The sequence below is a fragment of the Bos grunniens genome, chromosome 3 (assembly GCF_055505025.1).
Source record: "Bos grunniens cultivar Pamir isolate PY7600 chromosome 3, Bosgru_T2T1.0, whole genome shotgun sequence".
Classification (NCBI taxonomy): Eukaryota; Metazoa; Chordata; class Mammalia; order Artiodactyla; family Bovidae; genus Bos; species Bos grunniens.
This window is the reverse complement of record NC_141167.1, coordinates 29,127,486-29,140,081: the sequence shown is the minus strand read 5'-3', so window position 1 is coordinate 29,140,081 and position 12,596 is coordinate 29,127,486. Positions and strand designations below refer to the sequence as shown.

At 34.8% G+C, this 12,596-nt stretch overlaps 1 protein-coding gene across 21 annotated transcripts in view; it reads left to right on the top strand.

The window, feature by feature from the left end:
• Positions 1-12,596, top strand: part of IFT25 (intraflagellar transport 25) — a 76,419-nt gene that overhangs the window by 4,338 nt on the left and 59,485 nt on the right. For 16 of the 21 annotated variants that reach the window (XR_015159742.1, XR_015159783.1, XR_015159733.1 and 13 more), the window contains 2 exons: positions 5,424-5,494; positions 6,196-6,308. Coding sequence is in view for 17 of the 21 variants with exons in the window: in XM_086389408.1 (XP_086245534.1) it covers positions 5,424-5,494; positions 6,196-6,308 (184 nt within the window). In the remaining 4 variants the exon portion in view is untranslated. Of the gene's footprint in view, positions 1-3,680; positions 3,844-5,423; positions 5,495-6,195; positions 6,309-12,596 lie in introns of all 21 variants that reach the window. The other 5 variants (XM_086389491.1, XM_086389486.1, XM_086389467.1 and 2 more) reach the window with 2 other exon arrangements.

Sequence of the window (12,596 nt, the reverse complement as noted above, 5' to 3'; positions counted from 1 at the left end):
TGACGTGTTCAGAAATATTTCTGATAGGTAGTAACTCTATGAAACAAACAAAAAGAAATATTTAAGTTTGATATAACTTTTGAATTAATGTTACTGTTGCTTTCCAATTTTGCTACTTTCTTGTTTATATTTTCAAAGCCATGCTTTTAATACAATAAAATTTAGTAATTTTAGAATTTTGTTGAAAATTAACATCCAAGTACTTCAATCGTTATTTCCAGGAATTTACCAGATTTCTTGTCCTCAAACTAAGGGTTAACAATGTTCATGCAAACCAGTTCCCTGGTATCAATAGTATTAAAAGCTGTTATAAAATTGGCAAGAAAAAAGGAAAAATAAAAACATATTAGCATATATGCCTTTGACTAATCTTACCACGGTTTTTTAACAGTATCAATACTAGATTTTATCAATAGAATTACAATAGAAAATGAACTTCATGACAATAAACAAAAACTAGGAAGAAATAAATAATTTTGTCAGAATATAAATTTCAAAATTGACTCAAGAAGGTATAGAAAGCCTGAAAAGAACTGTTGAAATAATAGGAAATCTACACACAAACATTAGTAGACTTATAGGATCCAATAACCTAGCAAACAGAAAAATAAGGGAAATTTTCTGACTTCTTGATGTTAGGGATATAGTCTAAATTCCAAATCCAGACATGGACTAAATAACAACAACAAGAACAACTATAGGCAAATTTCACTTAGAAATATATTTGTAAAATTTCTAAAAATACTAGGAAACTAAATCCAACTATGGATAAAAATACTAATATTATACCTTGGCCATGTAGATAGATTTTATGCTTCAAACTGGGGATGCTATAACATTAGAAAATCTTGATTTATCACATTAGCAACATGTACAAACATCTATATGATCACTTTAGTAAATGTTAGAAGAGCATTTGATAAAATTCTGTGTTCATTTGTGTTTAAAAGAAAAAAACTAAAAGAATTTCTATAACCCAATGAACAGTGTCTGACAGAAATCTTAAGTGAGCATCACATTTAATGGTTAAATGTTAGAAATATTCCTTGTATGGTAAAGAATAAGACTTTTAAAAAATAGTTTTTTTTAAGATCACATTTATATAATGAAACCATAAGGTGTCTAAGAGTGAATCTTATAATAAAGATGAAGATATGTTTGTAGGAAACTATATAGTTTAAGGACTTAGAAGAAGGCTTAATGAAAAGATATTCCAGATCCATGTATTTGAAAACTCCTTATCATAAACATGTCTCTTCTCTCCAAATTAGTCTATAATGGAATTGAATCCACAGCAGATTGAATTCAATCTATAATGGATGTAATCCACATCTCAAAAAAAAATTTAATATAATTTAATAAAACTGTTTGTAATAATGTATAAAGGATAGAACCAAAAAACATTTGGTTTTAAATAGGGGAAAATTTAAATAGGGGAATTTACCTGATGAGATACTATGATTTTATTCTATCTTATACTGTCCTTTTACTTTCTTATTTAGAGATTGTCTCTTGAAATGAGTACTTAGTTGTTTTTTTTTTTCTTCAGTCTGATAATACAGTATTTGATTTACTAACATTTAATGGAATAATCTGTGTATTTGTACTTAAATCTGTCTTCTAGTAATTTATTTTCAATTTGTCCCGTCTTTTTTTCTTTTCTGCCTTTCAGATTTATCATATATTTTATGGTATTGCAATTTTTCTTCTCTGTTGACCTCCTTCCTATAACTCTTTATTTTTTTTAGTGGTTGCATTATCCTAATTCTAGGATTATAACATGTATCCTCACCATATTACTCTACTTTGAATTAATAGCATATCACTTCATGTTCAACATTAGAACTTTGCAAAAGTACTTTACAAAAAATACAGCCTCATTTGTCTTTCTCTTTTGTGTTATTATTGTATCTGTTACTTTAATCTGTTAAATTTCTACCGGTCCTTGATATTATTTTTACTTCAGTCAGTAGTCTTTTATTTTTTTGGCCCCACCACACAGCAGTGCAGGATCTTAATAACCCGACACACAGGGATCAAACCTGTGCCCCCTTGGGACTTCCCTGGCAGTCCAGTGGCTAAGACTGTGTGCTTTCAATGTAGGGCATGGCTTTGACTCCTGCTCAAGGAGCTGAGATCCCACATTCTGTGTCATACAGCCAAGAGATTATTTTTAAAAAGGAAAAAGAATGTTTGAAAAAAGCACTGCACCCCCTACAGTGGAAGCATGGAGTCTTAACCACTGGACCACCATGGAAGTCCCCTATTCAGTAGTCTTTTAGAAATTTTAATAATATTCTTTATGTTAAAAATAAATATATTTACCATTTTTAGTTCTCTTCACTCCTTCCCACAGACCCAGAATTCAACTAGGAATCATCAAGTACTTCATTTTATGGGTCTGCGTGTGTGCTAAGTCACTTCAGTTGTGTCCAACTCTTTGCATTGATAACAAATATTTTCAGTTTTTATCTTTATTTTGCTGTTACGTTTAGAGGATATTTTTATTGAATATAAAATTCTTTATTTTTTCATTCGGCACATCAAAGATGTCATTCCATTGTCTTTTGGCTTCCACTGGTAATGATGAGAAGTCAATTTTGATTCTTCTTGTTGTTCTGCTGCATATAAGATGTTTCTTGCTTGACTGCTTTTAATTTTTTCTCTTTCTTTAATTTTCAGCAGTCAACTAAGGTGTGCCTTGGTGGGATCTTCTTTGTATTTATCCAACTTATGGTTCACTGAACTTCCTGGATCTGTGGGTTTATGTCTTTCATAGATTTTGGATATTTTTCAGCTATATCACCTTAAATTATCTGTCTGTATTATCCTCTTTGTCCTTCTCTTCTGGGATTTTAATTACATGTATTGATATTTCCAACTAGTTTGATGTTGTTTCACAGGTATGATGCTCTGTTTTGTTTTCAATTTTCCCCTACTCTATTTCATATTGGATTATTTCTATTGACCTATCTTTTAAAGTTCACTGACCTTTTCTTGTGTCTAATATGATATTAAACCCATCAAGTGTGTTCTTTATTTCAGATATGGTATTTTTTCAGTTCTGGAATTTCCATTGTGTTTCTTTTAATAGTTTACATTTCTCTGCTAATTCCCTTTCTTTTCACCCATTTTGTCCATCTTATCACTGAATTCGCTAGTCGATTTATAATTCCAGCACCTGGGTCATCTGTAGATCTACTTCAAATGACTTTTTTTTTTTTTTGCTAAGTTTTTGTTTTTTAGAAAAGGTTTTATTTTTTAATTTTTATTGAAATATAGTTGATTTACAAAATTATTTTAATCTCAGGTGGATAGCATAGTGGTTCAGTATTTTTATAGATTATAAGTTATAACATAACTCCATTAGAAGTTATTAAAAAATAATGGCCATAATTCCCTGTGCTATTCAAGTGACTTTGTGTGTTTGACACTGTGCTTAAGAACAACAGAAGCAGGTGGGTTTTTTCCCAGAAAGAACACATGTTCTTTGTGTAATAGGGTAAGAGATCACTTCAGTCCAACTAAGGGTTATACTAGGATTCGACCAAGTTGTAGTTTTACTTTGATAGTTTCATCTTACCTCTGATTTCACAAATTCGAGAGTGAGATCAGTTCCTTCCTTCATCAGAGCTTAATCTAAGTACCCAAGACCATAGCAACCTTTTTTTGCTTTTTAGCTCACGCCTAGTTTCCTGTGAAACTCCACTTAGGGGTTGATTTCCTTGATCTTATTTGGAGTTGAGCTGGGTGGGGACTGCGATACTCAGATGCACTTCAACTCTGCTACACATAACAACGTGGGTAAATCTCAGACACATTATGATGAGTGAAAGAAGCCAGGTATAAGTGAATACCAACTGTATGGTTCCATTTACATGAAGTTAAGGCAAAATTTATTGTGTTAGAAATAAGGACCATGCTACCTTTGGGAAGGAGAAAAGGGTAGTGACTAGGAGGGGGCATCAGAAGGGCCTGTCTCAAGTGCTGGTGACACTCTGTTCCTTTATCTGGGTGGTGGTTAACTGGGTGTGTTCACCTTGTGAAAATCTATTGGACTGTATACTTATGATTTGTGTTCTTTTCTGTATGTATGTTGTAGTTCAAAAACAAAGAAGGTGTATATGATGGAGGAGCAGCTTTTGCACACACACACACACACACACACACACACACACAAAAGTTAAAAAGAAAAATCAAGCTATAGTATAGAAGATATTTGCAATGCTATAACAAAGTATTTGTATCCAGGCTTTTTTTTTTTTTCAATTTTCTACAAATCAAAAAGAAAAGGGCAGAAGGAAAAATAGAAATCCAATAGAAAATGAGCAAAAGATAAGAAAAAGCAAATAAGAGGCCTGAGTGGCCCGTGAACATGAAAAGATATTCAACCTCATTAGTAATCATGGAAATTCAAGTTAAAATCATATTGACATACCATTTCACACCAAAGAGATTGACGAAAACTGTGTGACAATACCAAGTTGGTGAGAATATGAGGGAGCAGAAACTTTCATATACTACAAATAATACTGTATTAGATTTAGAGATCAAATCATCAATTATTGACTTGGAGATATACCAATTCTAAATTTCTACAATTTTACTTCTACAAAGAAAAATATGGTTTATTATAAAGATTTTCTCCCAGATGTGCCTATGGATACATGCACAAAGATATGCATTACAAATTTGTTTATAATAGCAAAGAATTGGAAACAGACCTAAATAACCATCATTAGAGAAATGGAGAAATGTCTTATAGCAGTTAAAATAAATAAAGTAGATTTATATCTTGAAGACATAATATTGAATGAACAAAGCAAGTAGCAAGTATACACCATGAAAGCATCTAAATTTTAAAAGAATAGTCCATACTGAGGTATGCTCAGTTGCTCAGCCGTGTCTCACTCTTTTGACCCCAGTACTGAAGTCCACCAGGCTTCTCTGTCCATGGAATTTTCCAGGCAAGAATACTGGAGTGGGTTGCCATTTCCTCCTCCAGGGGATCTTCTTGACCATATATGGTAAAAGTATAAAAATAATAGTCAGGGGCTTCCTTGGCGATCCAGTGGTTAAGACTCCACACTTCATGTTAAATTAAGATCCTGCGTGCCACACAGCATGGCCAATAAATAAATAAAAATATAGTCAGGGAGAATATTCCCCAATTTCAGAATAGCTATTACCACTGGGCAAGGAAAGGAATAAGGACAAAAAAAAGTACATATGGCAAAACGTTAACATTTATTAAATCTGGGAAGTTGGTATATAGTTATTTAATATATGTAATATTCACTGTACCCTCTTGTTTATTTGAAATAGTTTTTTTTTTTTAATTAGACACTTGGGCCAGCATATGAAGTGTATTGGAAGCCTTTCTCTCTTTTCCAAACACTATTCATCTTTTTAATTCTTTACAGATACAGCTTTCGTTGTCAATTTGCATCTGTATATTGCTTCGTGCCCTATCACCAGCAGATCAAGTAGGAAGGTGAGTTTTGATGTAATCTCCTCTGGTCTTCCTTCTGTCTTACCCTCCAGGGTTCATGGAAGAGCTCAACAATATCTTTTCAATGTGCTTTTTTATCAAACTTCAAATATTACTCTCCAACAGAAATGTCTAAGTTCATGAACCAAGTGACTGATTTAGAATTTAATAATAAGTGAAAAGTTGCCTTCTCTCTTATTTCACATTTCTGCTAAAAAAAATGATGATAGGTATTTTTTAAGATTTAAATAATGGTGCTTACTACTTCAGTTGATATGTGTATGGATAAATAGGTACAAAGTCTATTTTTATACTCTGCATTTTTTAAATTTCAGAAATATAACAATACAAATACTTTTTAAAAACTTAACGTACCAAGTCATGTTATTCTAGCTTATTAACTGTTTCCAGATATTTATTGAGGATTTTTAATTTTAGAAGCAGAAAAATTACGTCAGTGTCAGGGACTTGTTTTCTGGAGTAGAGTATTGGAAATACTCATATCTTACAGATTATCCCTGGGAGAAGTCAGAAGTTTATTTACGTACATAAACATGCTGGAGTCCCTCCCACTGGTTGAATAACTTGGTTGTTAAGCTGTGTGCTAGGCAACAGACTTTCTGTCTCTTCCTTTTCTCAGATGAAGTTCAGAGAGGAAAAAAGTTGTTTTTGTTTTTATCGTTTTGTTACTGTTTTACTTGCAGATTAAACACTTTAAGATGAGAAAAGTTGATCTTTGTTTGAGCTCTGAAGGGACTGAAGTTATTTTAGCTACATCAAGTGATGAAAAACACCCACCTGAAAATATGATTGATGGGTAAGAGTTACTCTTTTTTCTTCCTTAAAGTCTTAACATTAGGTCAGTGAACCCTATGAGTACTGAGATTACGTATTTTATAACAACTAGCACTGTTAAGCATAGTTTAATAAATGTTTGGTGAACTGAATTACTTGATTACGCACTTTAATACCATCCTGGAGCTAATTCAGTTGCGTATATTTAGGTTTTTTATTATTTTCTTAATAATTCCTAAACTGAACTTTTTCTGAAAATAGTTATTTAAAATGTGGTCTGTCGAGGCAAAACTTCAAACAAGAGCTACCTCATTTTTTGGAAGTATACATTTTAATATCTGGCCTGTTTTCTTTCTAGTTTAAGCAATTTTTGCTGAACTGAATGCTTCATTTCTTGCTATCCACCTGCATTTTTCAGTTCTTAGCTTCGTGATATCATTCCAGTTATCACTCTTCACTGTGCTAGAGCTTATTCTAGATAGAGACATATATCATTCTCTGACTTTTAAGTTCTAAGAAAAAAGTAAATGGTTAATGGAAGAACTTTAAAAAATACAAAACTGAGGTATATAGGACTTCCCTCATGGTCCAATAGGTATTACTCCTCGCTTCCCTATAGAGGCTGAGAATTTGATCCCTAGTTGGGGAACTAAGACCCCACATGTCACATGGTGCAGCAAAAAACACAAATTTTTAATTTTAATTGAGGTATAAATGATTTACAGTGTCATGTAAGTTCAGGTGTACAGTGTAGTGATTCACAATTTTGAAGGTTATATTCTTGTATAGTTATTATAAACTATTGGCTATAATTGCCATGTTACACAATATATCCTTCAGTTCAGTTCAGTTCAGTTCAGTCGCTCAGTCGTGTCCGACTCTTTGCAACCCCATGAACCACAGCACGCCAGGCCTCCCTGTCCATCACCAACTCCTGGAGGCCACCCAAATCCATGTCCATCGAGTCGATGATGGCATCCAACCGTCTCATCCTCTGTCGTCTCCTTCTGCTCCTGCCCTCAATCTTTCCCAGCATCAGGGTCTTTTCCAATGAGTCAGCTCTTCGCATCAGGTGGCCAAAGTATTGGAGTTTCAGCCTCAACATCAGTCCTTCCGATGAACACCCAGGACTGGTCTCCTTTAGGATGGACTGGTTGGATTTTCTTGTGGTCCAAAGAACTCTCAAGAGTCTTCTCCAACACCACAGTTCAAAAGCATCAATTCTTCAGCGCTCAGCTTTCTTTGGAGCTTATTTATTTTATTCATAGTAGTTTGTACCTTTTAGTCCCTACCCTATCTTGCCCTTCCCCATTTCCCTCTCCCCACCAATTTGTTCTGTATCTGTAAGTCTCTTTCTTTTTTGTTATATTCACTAGTTTGTTTTATTGTTTATATTCCACCTGTAAGAGGTTCACAATATTTGTCTTTTTCTGTCTAACTTATTTCACTAAGCAAATAACCTCTAAGTCCATCCAGGAAGAACTCCTTTTTTAATAGTTCTGGCTATTTTATTACCCTCTTGAGTTCTCTTTCTTGGTATTTATACAGTGATCTGAGTTTGACTCATAGAATTATATAATTTTAGAGCTGGAAGACATCTTATCTAAACCTTTCATTTAGACTTGTGGTAAGAGAGGTCTAGAGAGGTCAGGTACTAGTTCTAACTATTGAAAGCAGAGCCAGTTGTAACATAGGTCTTGTGGCTGTTCGTGTTCTATTGTGAAGTCCATGTATCTGGATAAAATTCTAGTAAATGGACCTGTTCTTTAAGCCCAGTTGTTATCTCCTCTCTGACATCTGTCCCTTCCTTCAGGTAGGCTGCTTTACCTTTTTGTTTGGCTCCAGTAGCATTTGATATTTACCTCTATTACCTTATTTATTCTTTTGTTGTATAATTATTTATTTTTAATGTACTACTTCTCTCACAACTGGAAGTTTCTAGAAATCATGACACTATAACTTCTTCATCTTTGACTCCACAATGTCTTAAAATATTTGTTGAGTAGCTTGTGAATTTGGAGAAGGCAATGGCACCCCACTCCAGTACTCTTGCCTGGAAAATCCCATGGATGGAAGAGTCTGGTGGGCTGCAATCCATGGGGTCACTAAGAGTTGGACTCAACTGAGCAACTTCACTTTCACTTTTCACTTTCATGCATTGGAGAAGGAAATGGCAACCCACTCCAGTGTTCTTGCCTGGAGAATCCCAGGGACAGGGGGCCTGGTGGGCTTCTGTCTATGGGGCAGCACAAAGTTGGACATGACTGAAGCGACTTAGCAGCAGCAGCAGCAGCTTGTGAATTAGATCATCAAAGATTAGTCATACATACAGTCACACATACTTACATATATGCATCTATTAATGTGCGTTTGCATAGAGCTTTATAGTTTCATAGATGTTATGCTATTTGACTCTCACAGTAAGCTTGGGGAATAAGAGGCAAAAAAAAAAATGTTTTTTTCAACCTCATTATAAAGACAACAAAAAATATGACTAGAGGTAAAATGATTTTCTCAAAATCGCACAGATAAGCAAGTGGCAGAATCAAAACTAACACTCATGTCTTCTAACTCCCAATTTCTCAGACTTAAGGTTTGAATAAAAAACTTAATATACTTGCCTCTTAATCCATAATTTTTTACTTCCTGAAATTCAGGTAATAGTTATTTAACCCCACTCTGCCTTAGAAAAAAGATATAAATGTGGAAACTGCTATGAGGGTCACAGACCTATAGAAATTTACCTTAAGTTGTTTGCCAGAAATGGCAATCTTCCTAAAAATACTTCTCGTCTTTGACTGGAGATAAATCACATTTCCAAGGTAATATTAATTTACCTTACACTTTATTTTGACCTTTCTTTCTCGGGAGTATGTCTGTAGATCATTTAGATTGGCTGTTACACATAATGGATAATATATAGTATAGCTTTATCAGTCCATGCTAATGAATAAGTATGTAATATTTTTGAGATTAGACAAAACTCGTTAGTATAGCAGAGTTTTCCCGAGAGAACTCCCTGGTCATAGCAAACATGCTTTTCCAACAACACAAGAGTTGATTCTGTGTATGGACATCATCAGATGGTCAATACCGAAATCAGATTGATTGCATTCTTTGCAGCTGAAGATGGAGAAGCTCTATACAGTCAGCAAAAACAAGACCAGGAGCTGACTGTGACTCAGATCATGAACTCCTTATTGCCAAATTCAGACTTAAATTGAAGAAAGTAGGGAAAACCACTAGACCATTCAGGTATGACCTAAATCAAATCCCTTAGGATTATACAGTGGAAGTGACAAACAGATTCAAAGGAGTAGATATGATAGAGTGCCTGAAGAACTGTAGACAGAGGTTCATGACATTGTACAGGAAGCAGTGATCAAGACCATCCCCATAGAAAAGAAATGCAAAAAGGCAAAATGGTTGTCTGGGGAGACCTTACAAATAACTGAGAAAAGAAGAGAAGCTAAAGGCAAAGGAGAAAAGGAAAGATATACCCATCTGAATGCAGAGTGCCAAAGAATAGCAAAGAGATAAAAAAAATCCTTCCTCAGTGATCAATGCAAAGAAATAGAGGAAAACAACAGAATGGGAAATACTAGAGAATCTTCAAGAAAATTAGAGATACCAAAGGAACATTTGACGCAAAGATGGGTACAGTAAAGGACAGAAATGGTATGGACCTAACAGAAGCAGAAGATATTAAGAAGAGGTGGCAAGAATACGCAGAAGAACTATACAAAAAATATCTTCACAACCCAGATAACCATGATGTTCTGATCACTCACTTAGAGCCAGACATCCTGGAGTCTGAAGTCAAGTGGGCCTTAGGAGGCATCACTACTAACAAAGCTAGTGGAGGTGATGGAATTCCAACTGAGCTATTTCAAGTCCTAGAAGGTGATGCTGTTAAAGTGCTGCACTCAGTATGCCAGTAAATTTGAAAAACTCAGCAGTGGCACAGGGATGGAACAGGTCAGTTTTCACTCCAATCCCAAAGAAAGGCAATGCCAAAGAATGTTCAAACTACTGCACAATTGCACTTATCTGACACACTAGCAAAGTAACACTCAAAATTCTCCAAGCCAGGCTTCAACAGTACGTGAACCAAGAATGTCCAGATGTTCAAACTGCATTTAGAAAAGGCAGAGGAACCAGAGATCAAATTGCCAACATCCGCTGGATCATCGAAAAAGTAAGAGAGTTCCAGAAAAACATCTACTTCTGCTGTATTGACTACACCAAGGCCTTTGACTGTGTGGATCACAATAAACTGTGGAAAATTCTGAAAGAGATGGGAATACCAGACCTCATTACCTGCCTCCTGAGAAGTCTGTATGCAGATCAAGAAGCAACAGTTAGAACTGGACGTGGAACAACAGACTGGTTCCAAATTGGGAAAGGAGCACGTCAAGGCTATATATTGTCACCCTGCTTATTTAACTTATATGTAGAGTACATCATGAGAAATGCCAGGCTGCAAGAAGCACAAGATAGCCAGGAGAGATATAAATAACCTTAGATATGCAGATGACACCATCCTTATGGCAGAAAGTGAAGAAGAACTAAAGAGCCTCTTGATGAAAGTGAAAGAGGAGAGTGAAAAAGTTGGCTTAAACCTCAACATTTAAAAAACTAAGATCATGGCATCCAGTCCCATGACTTCATGGCAAATAGATGGGAAAACAGTGACAGACTTTATTTTCCTGGGCTCCAGAATCACTGCAGATTGTGACTGCAGCCATGAAATTAAAAGACACTTGCTCCTTAGAAGAAAAGCTATGACAAACCTAGACAGCATATTAAAAAGCAGAGACATTACTTTGCTGACAAAGGTCTGTCTAGTCAAAGCTATTGTTTTTCCAGTAGTTAGGTATGAATGTGAGAGTTGGACTATAAAGAAAACTGAGCACGGGAGAATTGATGCTTTTGAACTGTGGTGTTGGAGAAGACTCTTGACAGTCCCTTGGACTGCAAGGAGATCCAACCAGTCCATCCTAAAGGAAATCAACCCTGAATATTCATTGGAAGGACTGATGTTGAGGCTGAAACTCCAATACTTTGGCCACCTGATGTGAAGAGCTGACTCATTTGAAAAGACCCTGATGCTGGGAAAGACTGAGGGCAGGAGGAGAAGGGGACGACAGAGGATGAGATGGTTGGATGGCATCACCGACCCTATGGACATGAGTTTGAGCAAGCTGTAGGTCTTGGTGATGGACATGAAAGCCTGGCATGCTGCAGTCCATGGGGTCACAAAGAGTCGTACATGACTGAGCAACTTAACTAAACTGATAGAAAACTATATGGAATAAAGTACTTACTGACCTGATATCTGAACAGAGCATATCAGAGACTTAATTCATATCCATTTCCAACACATATAGATAGACTTTATATGGTAGATAGTAAAACTTATTATCTGCTCATAAGTTGATTTATCTAAATGGGAGTAACCATAGAGTTATTTGGAGAAAACAATACTATAAATTTGCCCCTAATGGACAGTGTCCCCAATTCTTAATTTCCCCAGAAATAGTTTTTAAAAGTGATTATATTTCTATTTCCTCTTGACTCTTTTTTTGACCCTTGGTATTTAACATGTCAGTGAAACGGAGAAAAATTCTACACAAGAAACAAGTGAGTTAAGAAAAAGTAGGAGAGAGAATTGAATCTTTTGGCATAATGTAGAAGAATGGTAGATTTGCAGTTAAAATTCCTGAGTAAGTGAACTGTGTGTGTTACTTTGGACTAAGAATATATGTTATTCTTTAAGCCTCAGTTTCCTGGTGTGAAAAATGGGGCTAATAACACTTTCCCTGACTCAGAATTGTGAAAAAAATTCCATGACTTTTTTCTTATTATCACATAGAGATAATAGATGTTGAATAGTCAATAGCCATAAGGCCTTATTTTAAAGGAAACTACTATTTTAAAGACATCATTATACTTAATTATGGTGATTTCAGTTGTATGTTATTTTAAAATCCAAGTGCATCTCAGTTTATCTTTGGTATTATTATATTGATCATGTTCATTAAAAGCACCCAACAGAAAGCATAGGGCAAGTAAAAATTATTTAATTTACTTAAATGAATAAAATTTTAAACCATTTAAATGTAAATAAAAATAAGTTGTAAAATATTAAACATAGTATAAAAAAATAAAGAATTGTGAGTTAGGAGACCCCCGATTCTATTCTTTTATTTTTTGTAATAGCTTTATTGACATATTATTCTCACACCATAAAATTCACCCATTAGGATATACAATTCAATGGCTTCCAATATATTCAGAATTATGCAGC